Raw genomic sequence first — 18,371 nt, 5'->3', positions numbered from 1 at the left:
TATATATGTATATGTATGTATATATTTTAGTAAATAGGATTAGAGTACATTGTGTTATTTTAATTTTTTTAAACAAGGAAATAATTGTTACTTAATCCCCTAATCAGGTTAGTTAAGACAAGGATAGGGTTAAGAATATCTGCCACACTTTTTTGGACTAAATTGATATCAAACATACTGATTTAAAGCCCCATTATCAAGCATTTTTATTTAATAATGATGTCTTAGGCTAAAATCGATAACCTTGATGCACAAAAAGTATTCAGATCAAAAAGAGGTTGGTTGGATTTAATCATTCCTGTTTTTTTTTTTTTTTTTACCCAAACTTGTCTTAATTCTGCTCCTTTTTCTCTACCAGTGAAACACTGGTTGCTTCTAAAAGATAAGTCTCAGATAAATGCCTTTCAGTGGAAAATCTTTTTAATCTCAGGTCTTCAAAGTTGAAAAGTTTGTGTACTTTCTCAAACAAATTAACCAGCAGACCCATAAATGAACAAGTCTCTTTATCCATTAGGTTTGATTTTTGTTCTGCTCTGTTAAAGTTTACATGCAATGCTTAAATTAATGCTTGATGTTTTTGTCCATTTGTTTGTCTCTAATTTTAGGTTTAAACCATAATTACATTAAAAACTTGTTGAATGTAAACGACTCTCTCGTGTTTGAGCGAGCTTGAGTTTGTTGACTGGATTTAAACCAAATATTGTCAAATAAATCAGCAAAAGGGGAACATTTTTGCAATTCCATACAAGTGAAATCACTTGAACTGGGGCGCCCTGATGGGATCAAGTTTTCATAACTATGAGCACAGAGGAGGACGGGTCACAGAGGCTCGGCTAAGTCTCAGCATGAGGAGGGAGAAAAAGGAAAAAAAATGGGAGTAGTAGAGGGAGTTAAAAGGAGAGAAACTAAAGAGCTTACTTAGTAAGAGGTCTGATCCGAGTATGTGTGTTTTATTCTAAAGTAAACAAAGGTTGGCAGGTCTGCTTTGGTATGTTGCCTTTCTCAGTGTGAACTTTCAGATTAATGCTCTCTGCTGGTAATTCCAAGTTAATTAATACAGTGCATCAATCCTCCTTTTAGGTAACCCCAGTCATACTAACACTTAGAGTTCTGATGTTTATGCTTCCTCTGCCCTGCTGACGAGTGTTGTTCTTTGTGACAGTGTGTTTAAGCAGAGGATATTATGCAAATGGACGGACGTGACAGGTGAAAGCCCGCTTTCAGCAGCTGTTGACTGAGAGCAGGACAAGGACCCCACAGACGCTACGACTACGTCATCTGCTCTGCAACAGCTGCAGGGCATGGGAAGGGAAAGAACAATTTCTTGTGTGCAATTGTGAAACAAGTTAGGGAAATCCTTGCTGCCAGAACTGACTGCTTTTGTTTATGTAAAGGTTTTTGTTTTTTTTTCTGTTATAAGGGATTTGAAATTATTTAATCTGTCAGTTTATCCCTTGGATGGATTTGTAACCTTAAAGATGACTGAAAGAACTCACAACAGATCCTCAGACCAAGTCTCTTAAAAACTTGGCTTTCAGACTTTTACCAAAATAAAAGCAGAGTAGCTCATATATCATCATTAGCTAGATGATTAATGACCCAACATGTCCTACTGAGGTTTTAAAGGATGATCGTTTAACTGCTTTTGCTTTACATACGTAATACATTGACACAACTGATAAAGATGCATGAATAAATAGATAAATGTTAATTTCAAAAAGTTTATTTCCAACCTGCACACATTTTACAATACAAATAATGACAAACAATACATATGCAATACAAATGTGTTGTTATATGTTGCATTATTATAATAATGATGGACCCACGTGTGACGTAATTCTGTGAAAGAAGGCAGCAGCAGCTCAGTCTCTTGGTCCATACCAAGCAGTGGTGCCGGATGGTTTGGTTTCCTCATCAGTCTGCTGTGAGAAATATGTTGATTCAAGTGCTATGGCATCCCTAAGCCATTTTTCCTGAGTTGGGTGTGGGTTGTAAGACAGGTTTCATTTTAGTGATTTCTTACTACCATCTTGCAATAATAAGGCCTGAATATAACTAGTAAATTTGAGCTTAGCTTTCTAAAAACACAAGAAAAGATCATTTATGATGTTAAAAAGACTAGATATTTTTTTTCATTAGCAAATTCAATAATCATTTGGAGGAGGCTTTTTTGGAACCATTCAGGTTATTTTTATGTTTTGACAACATGAATTAAAACTGAAACATGTAAGTATGACAAAAGGCTATCATAAAATAAATGTTCACATTACTTTTAAAAACTAATTATGCACAAACATGGTTGTTTACTAAATGTGGTGCACCAGTGTTTTCACCAATAGATGAAGTCTGTTAGTCCTAGCCAGCTGCTATATCAGCTGTGCTAAGCAACAATAATGTTCTGTAGGGTTATGGACTGACTGAGATTGATGTGTTTATCTTGCAAAGCGAAGGTCGACATGCAGGAGAGGTGCTATTCCTGTTCCTGGCAGATGTTACTCTCATTAGCAGTGTGGTTGAAAATTGAACGTGCTGGTTGGCTTTTCTTAGCTTTCAACCTTTGGCCAACCCACCCCTGTTTGACACACACTCACTAATCTGTGTTGAAGACATTGGACTCCAAGAAAACATGGCTGGATTAAAACAGCTCTCAGGCAATGAAATCCTAAACTGCATGGCTACAAGTGAAACAAAATTTCAGCTATGTTTGCAAAGATACTGATGACTATCATTTTTATTTATCTGTGCGTGTTTCTGTTTTATTAACAGTCGAAAAACAGGCCACTACAGTCTTCAACAGAATCAGAACACACAAGATCCAGAAGATAGATATGGATCTTCATCAGCAACCAGCGGTACAGGAACAGGAAGCATCAACTCAGCGTTGCTCCACAATTCCATCTCTGCTGCTCACCCTGGGTCCCATCCCTCCAGTCCAAGGCACAGTCCCAACCCCAGACCCAGACAACGGCCCACATGCCTGCGCAGCTTTTCTCAGGTTTACATAATTTAACTTTCATTGTTTATAAACCAATCTGTGTACTGCAGGGTTGAAGGTTTATTGCGGATGATTTTATGAATTTGTGGAAAAGAAACTCCTAAGTTTCTTTTTGAATGGATGCGGATCAGGGATGGGCATTTATCGTATCGTTTATCGTTATCGCGATAAATAATATACCTTTGATCATCAGTGAGTATTTAAAAACACAAGTAAGGGTAAACACAAAGAAAGAACATGCTCTCTAAAAGAAAAATGTATTTTCTAAACACTGAACGAGAGCAGCAACTCATTGTGGCACTAAACGAGTAGGAAAGATTTTAAGCAAATAACAGGAAGGCTTTTATCTGTTTGGATCTACATTTTCCAGGGAATACTAAGTCTAAAATCCTAAAGATGGTTTAAAATGCTTAAAACTGGAAATTCAATTTCAGTTCAATACAGTTTATTTATATAGCGCCAATTCACAAGACGTCATCTCAAGGCACTTTACAATTCGTCAGATCATACAGTCAAATTTTAAAGTTTTTATCTAAGGAAAACCAGTTGATTGCATCAACTCCTTGACTCAAAGGCAATCTCTCTCACTAAGCATGCTTGTAGTGACAGTGGAAAGGAAAACCTCCCTTTTAACAGGAAGAAACCTCCAACAGAACCAGACTCCGTGTGAACCAGACTCAGAAATTAGACTGTTTGATCTTTAATATCCATATAACAAACGTCTTACTGCCATTTAAACATCACATTTAAATCCTGTTCTGCAGTCATTTCAGGTCATAAATAAATGGTTTCACTCCGGGTCAGTACTGTGGGCTGTTCTGTCAACAGTACAACCGTAAAGCTTTTTCTCTTTTTTTTTTATTTCCCATTCCCAAGATTTTAGCTCCTCTTATACCTTCATGGCGTCCACAGTATGAACTCTTTTGTGGGTAAGCAACCAACTGTAACTCCAGATCTGGACAGCTATCTGCCTTATGGATGTCACTCTGTCATTGAATGATGCTTTTAGATTGGGATTAAAGCCTTCTGAAAAAAAATGCTGCAAATGGCTAAAGCTTTTAGCTTTTTATTATATAACTTCAACATTTGAAGATGTGCACATCTATATATTTCACACACACCAAATGTGAATCAATTGTGTATTTTTTCTAAATTCCATGAGGTGAGCTGTTCTGTCATGCAAAGGATTGTGGGAGTTATTATAGTTTCTAGTTGCTAGATAAGACCATCGGGGCCCTAAGCTAGGTAAACTATCAGAAGGGAGCTTTCTGTGTCCTTTTCCTACCTCTTTCTTAACGTCCAGCACTATTAGGACTATTCTGATACCCTTCCTGACACAACCAGGGATTTAACCTGTGTCGAATCATCCTTAAAATGTAGAGCTATAAAACTTTTACCTGTTTATATAAATTAAAATATTACTTATTATCAAAATCAATCTTTGCTATATTATGTAATAATTCTGTTAATGAATAATAATTTTCATGTTTATTTTAGAAAAACCTTGATGATTTTAGTATAAAATTGTGTATTGGATTGATTGGACTGTAATGTACATGTTTTCAATGCTGCCTCTTGTGCATTGATAGTGTCAGAGCGCCTTGCTGGAAAGAAGTCTTGTGCAATGACTGACCCAATTACACTGTTTTATACCTTTTGTGCTATCTTGCTCTTTGAATCATTGACTATCTATACAACTACAGGGGAACACGAAAATAAAAGCAAATAAATTGACCTGCAAGAGTATTTCTGTTTCAGCATGTGCAAATTATTTGAAGGGATGAATTGTGCTTCCTACTATAATAATACAGTTACAGTCGGGTTGTGCAATATGGATTAAAAATATAATTTTTCTTTTTTCCTACCAATTCTGACTAAGTGATTTTTGTTTTTCTCTTAAGATTCATAATAGAAAATATAAATGACGTATACTGCTTTCGAAAAAGTAGCTGTGACTTTAATCATCTCCTCTGGGACGTGATCTTAATTTAAAGGGCAACAAAATGCAAGCTGTGAAAAATGCTGTAAAACAATCATGTTTCACAACAAAACAAAAGTATAAAGCAATAAATGTTTCCAGATAGACGAATCCCACAATGAGCTAGTTTAACAGTTATGAATACAGATCTAAGAACAAAAATAGGAGAATTTATTTATTCTTAGCTATTGAAGTCCGAGGAGTGGATTGGTGGGGGGAAAAAAATCTCAAAATCTTTATTCGTTAAAAAAATCGATTATTTGCCCAAGTTACAGATGTATTTCATTTCCTGTGTGGAAATGATGATTAGAATATTTTTCATTGCTAATATTTAGTTACGCTGAGCTTTATTTCTTTTAAGTTGGGCGCCACCTGTTGGATGGGAGTTTTGTGTTTTCTAAAACCTTATAGCTGCTAAGACCGGTGTTTCTTAGTATAGATATGGCTCTATGAAAATCAATCTTTGGATTTCGCTATAAGTAATTAAATTTGAGGATATTTCTTTAAAAAATCTGTTTGTACTGGTAATGGGAACTCTGATAGTTTCTGTCAGAAGCGTGTTGTGACAGGCTGTGGTTGTTGTTTTTTTTTGTTGTATTTTTGTTCTAGCCTGAACCTGTTGCGTGAGATCCTGTAGGGGCTTTTCTTTTTTTTTTTTTTGTGGAAAAACATTAAGGAACAAAACTTCAGCTGAGTACAGAAAAAGGAACGAGGCCCTGAAGCTGCAAATGTGTACGTCCCAAATCCTGATCATATGCGCTTTACACAGGACTCCCTAGATGAGCTGGAGATGGACGACTACTGGAAGGAGATCGAGAACATCAAGAGCTCAGGGGAAGGACCGGGGAGAGGAGGAGAAGGAGAAGCTCAAGAGGAGGAGCAGCAGAAAACACCTGAAGGTGGGAAACACGGTTTTAATCAAAGGGATGGAAACATTTTAATGTGTCTGGAATCTATAGATCCGTCTTCTAGTGTAGATTGTTTTAAACAGTGATCCCATATATGGAGGCAAGCTAGTTGAGGCATGTGTGCGCGGTTTCAGTTGCGATCTGAACAATGGATATGAAACTTAAAATGCCCTTTTTATCCTTTTATGTAAGGAACATGCTGGCAGTAAGTTTTCAAATGTTTTATCTCTTTTATTGGAAGCTGGTTGCAGAACCAGAACTCATGCACTCTTTATCTCTATATATATTATCTTTATTGTCCTAAACGCTATTGAGAACATTTTCTTTACATTTATTTCTTGATTTGTATAATTAAGGCTTTATTAAAATAATTAACTTTTTCTTTAAAGCTGCAGAATAAGTAAACTCCTTCCTGAATGATTATTTTTCATCCTCCAGTTCATCCATTTATATTTCTTTCAGGCATTCAATTTTGGTGTAGGAAAGAAGGAGAGTTTGCTCTAAAAAATGTCCTTTTCTCTTTAGAAGTTGTTAATTATGTTCTTATGTCAGGATTAATTAAAAAGTGACCCTTTCTTCTTTCAGAAGGAGAGCATGAGGAGGCTTGGCTCACAGAGGCGGGGCTAGCACCGCTCTTTGATGATTCGTTGGCAGCGGAAGACCAGGTTAGATTATAAACAGCATGGACATGCATCACATCACATCGGTCAGAATCGAGGTGTTAAAGGCAGATGAACAAATGGGTATCTTGCTCCGTTTTTTTTGTTTTTTTTTTGGTCCCGATCGGTTGACAGGAAGAAGACAGCGCCGTCTTCCTGTCCACCCTCACCAGAACGCAGGCTGCCGCTGTGCAACGCCGTGTGTCGACTTACCAGCAGACGCTGCTGCGGCGACGGAACCGCCAACACAACCGCCAACACTTCCCTGATGTTCGGGATATATTTAAACCTCGTGAAAAGGTGAGGTGATGGACCATGTGCTGTTTACGGATGTGTTTGTGAAAGTGTGTTTAAATGAGAAATACATCCACTGCATATATTATATACAGCCTAGAAGTAAAGCTTTAGATATCGAAAGCGATTGTGGAGAAAGAAATGGTTTTACTAATGGAAATATGAGGTTTCTTATTGGATCTATAAATTTAATTTGCAGTTGTATATTGACCTTTATTTAGCTGTTTAATTACAGCCTAACCTCATATTTGAATGAATAATTCATGCAAAGGGATAATTATCAGATTATTGAGGTAACTATGAGGTAACTAAGAGGATCTATGTGTAAAAGCTTTTGTTAAATTCAAACTATTTGGTCCCTGAGAAAATCAATGATCCTTTCCTTTAATCCTTCCAGAGTTGCGTAAGAAAAACAGCAGAATAGGTCATTTTCATTTGATCCTCTTAATTGTGAAAAATTGTGGTTGTACAGCTCCTCTTTTCTCTAAAATTTCAAACTCTAAACATAAGCTTAAATAAGTGAGATTTATGTCTTGTGAAAAAATGGCCCAACTAAAATGGATGATTGAATATATTGAACAGTTTTATATGAGTAACTTGTATAAATCGATGGTTGGATGAAAGTAAGCAGAGCAGCCTCTGCACAAAATGTTTTGTGAATAAAAAGCAAAGTGCATAGATTTCTGGTATTGTTAAAAAGTTCAAAACACTACAAATAACAGAAAAACTAACAACCAGGAGCTTCAAATGTCCTTTGTGTCTACATATGTGGCAGAAATATGAATAATTGTAATGCAACATGCCTAATATCAGATCTTTTTTTTAAGCTGCCGCTTTATACAGAGTAACTGTTCCTGATGAATGAGATCTACTTTTTGAACTGTTAGCGGGATAAAATGGTTGTTTTCTTTTTTATTCCCACGTTCCTTTGACACAATTTAGTAATTCCTCTCTGCCAGAGCAGCGAGTGCTTGGCTAATCCTGATAGGAGATTATAAAAGGAGAATGATTCAGATTTCCTACCAGTCTTGCAGCAGAGAGGAAATAAAGATTTAATATTTATAGTTCTAAGGTTAAACTAATAAATACTTTTTAAAATATCCTTATGTATCTTGATTATTAATAATACTGTAGGTTTCAAAATATTAATGGGCCTTTGCAAACAGGAAGGGATTAATGTGTACTTTCATATTTAAAGGAACTCTTTATCACAAAGCATAGAATAGATTATTATAGTGTGTTATTCAATTTTACTAATGGAACTAATTAGTTTGAAAAAGTCATCATGTGAGCCAAAACATAATTATCTTAATACTTCTAATTTACCTAAGGACTTAGGCTAGTAATAGAAACTGCGTTACTTTGACTTTTAAGACTAAAATGTACACTTAAATAAAATAATTTTTGGGGTTGATTAGAATGGAGATGTCTTTATTCCACAGTTATAATTTCCATTAATAACTTTTTTCAGCAGCTCAATTCACCAAGGGATCCACACTATATACAGTAGATAAACTACACATTGACAAACTTTCCTTTCTGTTAAATACAATGCATTTAGGCTTGCTGCTAATAAAACGCAACATTTAAGATTAGAATATTACATCAGAGAAATAAAAATGTGCACTTAATAAATATTATTAATTGTTATCAATGGTGTACTTCACAGGACTCAGACCTGATGTGTACCACGCTATAAAGTTTGGTGGAAGGAAAAAGTCTGTGAGAAAGATAGCATCAAGGATAGCTACAGGCTTGAGAGGGTTTTTAGGCAAAATGTGTTCAATAGTTTTGGAGAAATTAACCAGGCCTAGACTGAGCCTGTGATCGGTGCTTAAAGATCCACCACATGCTGACATATATTCAGGACATAGGCTGTTACTGTTGCAATCCTTTTGGTCAAGTCACCCTTTTAGCTCTAGAAGCTTCATTTTTACATTATAAATGTTGCTTTTCATTTATAAATCATGGACCCAAAGTCGAATGGATGTAGAGACACTTAATCCAAGTTCCTTGAAGCCAAGTTTAAAGTTTTAGCAGTCAGTGATGATTTGGGGTGTTATGTCATCTGCTCATGTTTACCTACTGACAAACTCAGAGCAGATGTCTACCAGAATATGTGAGAGCAACTCATGCCTTGCTTTGCTCACAGTCTTTATAAAGATGCAGTTTTCTTTCCCCAACATTACTGGCACTGACGCGTGTGAAGAAAATGAGGAATACCTGGTTTAACAATCACAGAGAGCTTGATTGGCCAGAGGATCTCCAACCTAACCCTGACCCATTGATTTTTTTTATTTTTTATTTTTTTATGTAGCATTTAGACTATATTGATTCAATGTACTGTGTCTTACTAAAAAGTACATCTCTAACATTTATGGTGATATTTCATCATATATTTCCATAGGTCTACACTAAAAACGGGAAACTTTGGTAAAATATCTAGTAGTCATTGTACAGCCTGTAAACTTGCTGCCCTCTCAATACAAGACACAAACTTTAATGTCTAAATTGCTGCAAAAAAAAAAAAAGTGAGTACAGACCAACGTGAAAATGCATTAAGGAGCTCAGACCATGTGTGTACACTGCAGGAAGGAATACTAATACTAATAATTCCATGAAAACATTTAATAACATGGTAACAAAAAATTGTTGTAATAACTTATTTGAGATACAATACATATCTAAGGTTTTGTGAGTGCAGCAGGACATTTACATACTTATAAGTAGGCCAATATTTTCTTTTTAACATCCTTTTTTTGGGTTTTATGTAATGTTCTGATTTTATATTTATATAACCTTTTAAAGTTTGAATGGTCAAAATTAATATCTCAAATAAATAACTTCATCTGAAATAAATCTGTTATTATACCTTAACTATGTAATGCCCCAGATATCCCTTGAAAATGTTCCTTGAAACCTAATAATTAAGCTGTATTCATATATGGCAGTTTATTCTTTGTTTATCACCCTTCATGCTGCACGTTTATGTCTCACTGTTGTCATATTTGCTGCAGGATGAAGAGCCTCCAAAACCAAAAAATGGAAGTGAAAAAGATGCAACTACTGCTGGTGAGGACCAGGTTGTTTTGATCAAAGCACACTCAGGATCAGTCAGCATGCAGTAGTTTTATTTGATGCAATGGTATACATCACTAAATTAATTAATACAGAATCAGAATTACCTGCAGAGTTGGAGACCAGGTGCCATTAATGGATGATATATCAAAGAAAAGATTCAAGATTGATAAATGTATTTATATCTATAAAAAAGTGAGCATAGTCTTAGTTAAATATAGCATTTCTGTTAGTCTGAAGTCAACAGAACCCTCTTACTTCCTTTTTGTCTGCTGCAATGACTAATATGCCGTGAGAGGAAACAGCAGTTAAGCATATTATTTTAGCCCGCCTCTGCAAAGTCCTGTTAAATCATCACTTTAGAGGTATTTAAACCAAACTACTTGTTTTATTCGTATTCTTTTATCTTTTTTCCATACTTCTCTGCAGAAACTGAGACAGAGCTGGACGTAGAAGTGGCGTTTTCAGAGCAGGCGCTCTCTTACCGGGTTAATCATGAAAATCAGAGGTTGAAGGTCACCAGCAGCCTTAACTCACCTGATGACAAACTACCAGTAAGTCATAAACTTGTACACCATGACTGTAAAGTAAGCAGAGATATGCTCATACTCTCAGTGCGTCATTTATACATTGGATTGAGGCATACTCACTTCAAATAGATACCAAGCATAATTTATGACGTTAAATGGCCTTTCAGGATAAATATTATGCTTTCTATTTTCTAAATGCTAAAATAATAACAGAGAAAATTTATGTTTTTTTTTTTTTTGTTTTTTTTTCCAATACAGAAGCTTAGATGCATTCAGTAAAATTCCTTTAAATAATTTGGTGAAGCCCATATGATGCTGTTGTGGCATTTTTAGCTTACGATGGGTTAATTAACATTTGCATAACGGCAACATCATCTTCCTTGTGTGACATCATGGGGGAAAAAAATTAAACTATGTAAGAGTCCTTACAATCCTTACCTTTACAGCTCTGCTGTATCCTTGGATCGAACTTCTTGAAGTCACATCAGTGACAAATGTCATCTATAAAGTGATTTTTAGTTGTAGTAAATTAAATGATTGCGCAAAAATGCTATTTATATTTTTTTTGTTAAAGATATCATTAGGGGCAAAGAAAATAGTTTCTAGAAGATTTTTCATGTTGATTATAAGCAGAAAGTAAAATGGCTGTAGTGACATCTAGTGGTTCATGCTTGTTTTGCAGAGAATGGTTTCTTTGATTCAGAAATTGTTTATTTCTGTTCTCTAATCTTTACCAAATGAACAACTGGTTTAAATGTTTTTTTTTATTATTATTATTATTATTACGCCCAGTTACTGAAAAAAATTCTTTTTTTTCCTCTTTCTTCAGAACTTTAAGCTCCTTCGGGATAAAACGGGTCAGACAAGAGTTGGAGATCTGTCTCCTTTGGATATGAAAAAGGTAAAACCCTGCAGCAAGGATCTGTTGAAAGATAGGTTCAGAACATGTTTTGGATGGAAAACAGGAAAAAAGCTTTGAATCCATGTTTTTGTTTTTCATTTAAAATCCTTTCAGGTACGCAGACTTGTGCTTGTAGAGATGACCGCTCTTTTTGACACGGCTGGGATTGACGTCAAGGCCAATAAGCCTGGCAGAGTGAAAAGCAAAGGTAGGGTTTCCCACTACACATGTACAGCAAACCTTTTACATTTTTTAAGCTGATTAAAAACGATGTGCCAAATCCAAAAAAGAATATATAAAGTCTCAGGATTAACTTTGAGCCTCTCCTTTTTCTGTTAGTCAGAAAGGCTAGGGACCATTTATTTATGTCAGCCTAAGAAAAAGTGCACTGTTCCTTCAGTCCAGTGGGGTGGCAGTCAAAAGTATATACCACTGGCTTTACTCCTTTACATGTATTAAAGACTAATCTGTTTTTGTTTCAGCTGATAAGTTAGCATAGATGATGACCAGCTTCAGTTATATTGTTGATTAATTTATGGCACAAACAGAAAATATTTTTGTTCACAAGTTTATTTTTTAGAATAACAAAAAATAAACAGATTGTGAGTCTGCAAATACAGGGAATTGATACCTTACTGTTTAATCATAGGCAAATATTAGATAGAAGATGCATTAAAAGTGGAGTCAAAGGAGGAAATGAAAAGTATCATCGTGAGCTGAGAGACTGAATCCAAGCTGAATCCCCGTCTCCTTCCAGTTTTATAATTTAACATCAATATTGTCCATTAACATTTTATTCAAATCTTCTTTATAAAGTATTGTATTACAAGGTATATACTGAATTTGTGGTATAATTAAACAACAGGGCCTACATATAGCTTTAAAAATGCATTAAAAAGTTAATTATGTATTAGAAGTATTATTTAGCCTATTAAAAATTGCATGAGTTACACATTTAAGTATTTATATTATTATTAATAAAATGATTGCACAAACCACTTGAGCCACAAATTATTGCTGATAAAGATTCTCAGTCACCCAGGTCACAGTCATTCCAAAAAAAGTTAAAAAACAAAGTGGAATAAAAGCAGTGGATTGTTTTTTTTAACTTTTTTTGGAACCTGGGCACTGCTCCTCTGAAAACACAGAGGGCATATTTCAAAACTCATAATCTTAATGAACTGAATGTAGAGATTCAACTGTGATGTCTACTTTTTTCTTCATCTTAAAAAGGCTTTTAGTGAAAAATGAATGGTATGGAAATGAATGAAAGTTTAAAGGTTCTTCCTCAGTCCAGGCCCTAAAGCCATGGGGACGTTAAATCACCTCAATAAATTTCTATAGGGACCTTTAAAGCTGTCAACTGGTAATTAAAGATGAGTGCTATTGATATTTGCAATCGTAACGTAAATTACAAGGGTTGTGAATACCGTACTTTTCTAAGGCCTTATCCCATGTTTTTATGTTCTTAAAGACATTTTTTATTTTCCTTTTGCGTGTAGAAAGCGGCCTGTTTGCTGTTCCTCTGGCAACTTTAATGGAGCAAGACCAGCGCCGTGTTCCTGGGACCAAAGTGCCACTTATACTGCAGAAGGTGCGCATTCCGACAGTCAGAAAACATTACTTAGAGACGTTTGAAGGCCACAGTAGGGATGAAGGAAATTATTATTAGCTTTTACAAACTGTAATGTGGTTTTAAACTTTCACTGCTCCCTGGGCTGTGAAGATGCTATAGATCATGAGCTCTAAACATGAGATTGTTTATGCGTTAATCTTGAGGTGTTAGTTAAAGCCTTACCTTTTTGTTTTCAATAGCTTATTAGACATGTAGAGGAAGAAGGATTAGATGCCGAAGGTTTGCTGCGGATCCCTGGAGTAGCTACTAGACTCAAGGTATTTTCTTTTATATACACACTATGAATATCTATAATTATTTACACTAGATGTCACCTTAACTCATGTCGCCTGCTTGCTGCTTTAACTCCACCCAAATTTAGACCCTGCACCAGGAGTTGGAGTCGTCTTTTTATGAGGGGACGTTTCAGTGGAAGCAGGTGAAGCAGCATGACGCTGCAAGCCTCTTAAAGCTGTTCATCAGGGAGCTACCCCATCCCCTACTCACTGTGGAGTACCTCAATGCTTTTATCGCTGTCAACAGTATGTATCTGATCTATTTCCCTCATGTTTATGATATACTGCGAGGTCCAACCATGCTGTTTGTTTTGTGTTATGAAAGAGCTCCCCACAAGGAAACAGCAGCTCCAGGCTTTGAACCTGCTGGTGCTTTTGTTGCCTGAGGCCAATCGAGATACATTAAAGGTAGAGTTACGCAAGTATATTTTTATAGCATCATGTGTATATAGGGTTATATAGGATAAGTAAGAAACTGGGATAAAGAGAATTACTTTCAAAACCAGAAGTTTATTTAAACAATAGTATTAGTAGCATGCATGCTAAGAGGAAACTAAGAGGAAACTGATGCCTTATCTCTAAAATATTAAACTTTCTATTGCAGGCACTGCTTGAGTTTTTACAACGTGTGATTGACCAGCAGGCCAAAAACAAGATGACTCTCAACAATGTCTCTGTTGTCATGGCACCCAACATCTTCATGTTCAAAGGCTTCCGGTCCAAGGTGACAGAGCAGCAGGAGCTCTCCATGGCAACCAGTACAGCCAACATTATCCGGCTGCTGATCAGATACCAAAACCTCCTTTGGACGGTAATATGTCATAGTAAACTAGAACACAATTAGTAAATCACACACACTTTTTTTTTTTTTAAGTGTGCTGATTATTCATGAAAATGTTTTTCTGGAAACTGTTTGTACTTAAAGACAATTTTATCTCTTTATTACCATCTCCTTAAGATCCCAAAGTTCATCTTGACTCAAGTCAGGCATCAAAATATGGAAAACCACCGGAAACTAAACAGGGAGAGAGCTGTAATGAAGCTGCTGAAGAAGATAACCATTGAAAGACCAGTTGACAAAACAATCCCAGAGGTGGGAAAGGTTCTTTTTTCTTATTAAGTTGCGATAAATAATTTATTTTTAGAAATACCTATTGGTAGCTTTAATGAAAAACTCTTGTATAAAAATTATGGCCTTGGGTACCTGTCATTCTTAAATCTTTGTTTAACTGGAAACAGGACAAATTCAACATTTTCAGAAGTAATTTTTTAAAATCTTTTTACAGTTTGGAAGTGAATGCCAACAGGGACAACATTGGCAACAAAATAAAATTGTTTTTTTTTAATATATTTAATGTAAGGAATTATATTGAATTATTAATACTATATTATTAAGAATTTAATTGGGATCACACACAACACATGAAAGATAGGAATAAGAATCCCAACAGTTCAGTTTAAGAAACAGAATGGAGGCTATATTTGTCTGTTGAAAAACAGTGACATCTAGTGGCGATGATGTAGAATTCCAAGGGCACTTTTGAGCAGTTTACACTTTACAGGCATTTGCAGAGCAGGTTTAAGCCCTTCCTCAAACCTTTTCAGTCAAAAAATGCTAAAATATGATTCACCAATGTGCATTTATCTCTGATGTGATTGGCCTATTACAAGAGAAGATATTAGATGGGTAATATCTAGACTTCTTATATAATACCTTAAGGGAAGACCTTAAATTGATTTTGTTGTGATGATTATGAGAGTAACTGTAGCAACGAGATTGTGAAGGTGAATTAAAGGAAGAATTTGTTTCTAATTTCTCATCTAAGTGTTTAGGATTACAACCTTGTATTTATGTGTGATTTCATCTTTAAGGTTTTGTTTTCTTACTCTGCACATATCTGTTTATTACCAGGAGAATCCACAGGGATTTATTCGAGTTCAAGCCCCACAGTTCAGTAAAATATCTATGGCAATTCAGCTTACAGATGATTTGCAAGCTGCTGATGTATTAACTCGCTTCCTCAGCCAAGAAAGGTAACTTGTTCAATTATACTTGACCCTCTTTGCGGCAATAAAAAGTTGACTGCAGGCCTCTCTTCCTTTATTTCCAGTTCGTTGTCAGTGAAAAAAGAGGACTTGTGTCTCTATGAGATTGGTGGAAACATCAGTAAGTTTAACTCCCAGCTCTACTTCATTGAGCTGCTTATTTGTTTGTTTGCTTCTCTTTTATACAACTGTATACAGCTAATGGTAATCCACTTGTATATATTTTTTTCTTTAAGAGGAGAGATGCTTAGATGAGGAGACATACATGCAAGATCTTTTCCAGCTGAACCCAGCAGCAGAGTGGGTCATCAAACCAGTACAGCGATAAATTCTGGTTTGCCTTCTCATCCTGCTGGATCCTGGACTGCTCTGTGTTTTCTGCTCAGACAATGAGGCAGCTGGTTCTGTGAAGCTTCTGCAGGATCTGGAGGCATTCGGAAAGCTTCCCCTTCGGAAAGAAGGCTTTGACCTTGGAATCTATGAGAGGAGCGGGCAGTTTGATTGCTCTTTATTATATGGGGGGAAAAACTTGACTGAAAAATCATTTTCAAAAGTGCTTTGCATTTTAATTATTCCCAGGGAGATTTCTTTAAAATGCCGCCTACATTTTTACCAATGCTGCCTTTCTGAAGCTAGACTGTTTTATTGAGGCTTGAGGTGATAGTCCTGCAAAAATGTGGAGATTAGACAAAGAAATTGTGAAAAGAGGTTAATTTTTTTCACCTTCCTGACACAAAAGTTTTTAGAGCCTCATTAGCTTCAAATGCTGTTTTTAGCACTCTGACACGTCTCAGCATGATGCTGCCACCGCCTTGTTTCCCAGTAGAGATGAGGTGTCCAGTATAATGTCTAGGTTAATTTTTAATAGAGTGCATGTGACCTTATAGCTGCGGGGTTTGCAGCTCCTTCAGAAACACACTAAATCTCTGAATAATGTGCTCATGGCCCAGACTGTCATTAAAAGTAGACAGCTTTGTATTTTTTGTTTTGAATGTCTGTCAAACGTCTTTGATTTGGGAAAACTGGTTTAAACAGTTCTCTGGGATGTTGGATAAATTTTTTCTAACCTGGCTCTACTTTGAGCTCCTCCACAACTTGTCAGTTGTGTTTCTTGGGCTCCATGATGCTTTTTAATGCCTAATGTTTTCTCCAAAACCTATTGGGACTAATTAGAACAACAGGTTTGAATAGGTTTACATAAAGGTATCAAAGTAAGGGGCCCTGATTACCAATTAGCTTTATTTTATTTTATTTTCAAAACATGTAGCTGTTTTCTTCCACTTCAGAACCTATTTTTTTAGACATTTTTTTTTTTTGTTGGTCTGTCACCTAAAATTCTGGTGGCACAATAAAGTTTCCTTCTAATGTGATTTAAAAAGTGGAGAACTTCACAGGGAGTATATATTTTTGCAGGGACATTTAGAGAAAACCACTTTTTAGAGATCTTTTTCCACTGGTGGAAAATTTCTTCCTTTTTCCATAATGTGATTGATTGCTACTATTTAATGTATTTGCAGTAATTAGATAATATGGTGTTGTGCAATAATTTAAGGCAATTAGTAGACAATTGTTGTTTTTTTCACTATTCATCTTTTGTTAATTTGAGAATAATTTATGTATTTTTATTTTTTAACCTTTTTTTAGGTAATTTTATTACCACTTTGTTGGATTTTGTTGTATCAGATAAGTTTCCCAGAAAGATTTCGAAAAGGGAATAAGGTGTTGTTTCAGTCTAGCTTTGTCCAGGTGATTTAAACTCCACTATTAGTTATATTTTCTAAGTATTAAAAAAAATAGATCAAATTAATAAAAATCTTATAGTCTCTGATTTGCAAGGACCTGCAGCGAAGTCATAAATGAGAAAGTTTACGTTTGAGTAAAACCTTTTAATCTGTGGTTGTTTGAGTGTCTTAACATGTGAATGCAGTGCAATCAACACAGCTGCCTAAATATTAAAGAGACTGCATTTGTGCTTATGCAAGTGTGTTTATGCAGTGAAATGTTTTTACATAATGATTTTGGGGCTTTTTTTGCCTCACCAGGCACTGTTGCATACTGGCAAACGTGTTATTTCTGAAAAGAAGATGCGTGTTTGATCTTTTTTTGCACACACTGTGCCTTTAATTACAAGTTATCTAATTGTTTCTATATCTGCACTGCAATGTCTAACTTCCCAAATAGATAACTTCTGGGAAGTTGTGGAGAGTTGACAAGAATATGATGAACTATTTTGATTTGTTTTAAAATGTACACTGTCACTTTCTGTAATATATGATGTTGGCTGATTTGTTTTCTAAATGATGTCTTTGTCTTAACTGCCTTTTAAATCACCACCATGACTGCCTGTAAATAAACTTCAAATGATTCGTTAGCACATCTGCTGCTGTAACTACTAAATTTGCACATTATTTCTCAACCATTTATGTCTGATTATGGCAGCTTTAGAAGTACTATTTCAGACATTTTAAGGAAACATGTAACAAGCTGCCAGAAATGTTTTAAGGGCTATTCCATATGAATAAAGCAAAAAAATATAGTAAATACAATATCAAAATCTACATAATGTAGGGTTTGATATGTTGCTATATATCTAAATGTTTGCATTAAGATAATCCAGGATCAAGTCTGTCTTTCCTTGATACTATAAGCTGATATCCTTCCATGTGAATGCAACAGCTTACAGAAATGTTTAGTGCATTGAAATTACGGAACAACTAGGACAGTGATACTAATATCACTTTAAATATCCCATAATGCTGAACATTGCATGGATTACTTTATTTATATGAAACTTTTAGACAGATTTTTATTTGTCATTTTGTTTACACAAGTGTAAAACAGAAATTTCATTTGGAAAAAGCTCACTGGACAATTTCATCTTTTAAAAGTGCAGCCTTGAAAAATAGTAAAAATGACTAATGACAATTATTTTTCAAATATATATATATATATATATATATATATATATATATATATATATATATATAAATAATGATAAAAAAATATATATAATAAAATACAATACAGTTACCCATTCTACAAAATGTTTAATGTGAAAGATATATGAA

General features: G+C 35.2%; 1 protein-coding gene across 1 annotated transcript in view; it reads left to right on the top strand.

The window, feature by feature from the left end:
* Positions 1 to 17,790, top strand: part of arhgap18 (Rho GTPase activating protein 18) — a 25,857-nt gene extending 8,067 nt beyond the window's left edge. Inside the window, exons 2-18 of the mRNA XM_015380643.1 lie at positions 2,770 to 2,998; positions 5,746 to 5,875; positions 6,470 to 6,549; positions 6,679 to 6,843; positions 9,855 to 9,909; positions 10,345 to 10,469; positions 11,275 to 11,346; positions 11,461 to 11,554; positions 12,849 to 12,940; positions 13,162 to 13,239; positions 13,344 to 13,503; positions 13,583 to 13,665; positions 13,862 to 14,068; positions 14,216 to 14,350; positions 15,170 to 15,291; positions 15,369 to 15,424; positions 15,540 to 17,790. Of these exons, the coding sequence (XP_015236129.1) occupies positions 2,770 to 2,998; positions 5,746 to 5,875; positions 6,470 to 6,549; positions 6,679 to 6,843; positions 9,855 to 9,909; positions 10,345 to 10,469; positions 11,275 to 11,346; positions 11,461 to 11,554; positions 12,849 to 12,940; positions 13,162 to 13,239; positions 13,344 to 13,503; positions 13,583 to 13,665; positions 13,862 to 14,068; positions 14,216 to 14,350; positions 15,170 to 15,291; positions 15,369 to 15,424; positions 15,540 to 15,631 (1,975 nt within the window). The 3' untranslated portion in view covers positions 15,632 to 17,790. The remainder of the gene's footprint in view (positions 1 to 2,769; positions 2,999 to 5,745; positions 5,876 to 6,469; positions 6,550 to 6,678; positions 6,844 to 9,854; positions 9,910 to 10,344; positions 10,470 to 11,274; positions 11,347 to 11,460; positions 11,555 to 12,848; positions 12,941 to 13,161; positions 13,240 to 13,343; positions 13,504 to 13,582; positions 13,666 to 13,861; positions 14,069 to 14,215; positions 14,351 to 15,169; positions 15,292 to 15,368; positions 15,425 to 15,539) is intronic.
* The last annotated feature ends 581 nt before the right edge of the window (positions 17,791 to 18,371 follow it).

The sequence above is a fragment of the Cyprinodon variegatus genome, unplaced genomic scaffold, assembly GCF_000732505.1.
Source record: "Cyprinodon variegatus isolate N-32 unplaced genomic scaffold, C_variegatus-1.0 Scaffold219, whole genome shotgun sequence".
NCBI classification, from domain to species: domain Eukaryota; kingdom Metazoa; phylum Chordata; class Actinopteri; order Cyprinodontiformes; family Cyprinodontidae; genus Cyprinodon; species Cyprinodon variegatus.
The sequence above is the reverse complement of the archived record's forward strand: the minus strand, read 5'-3'. Positions and strand labels throughout refer to the sequence as shown.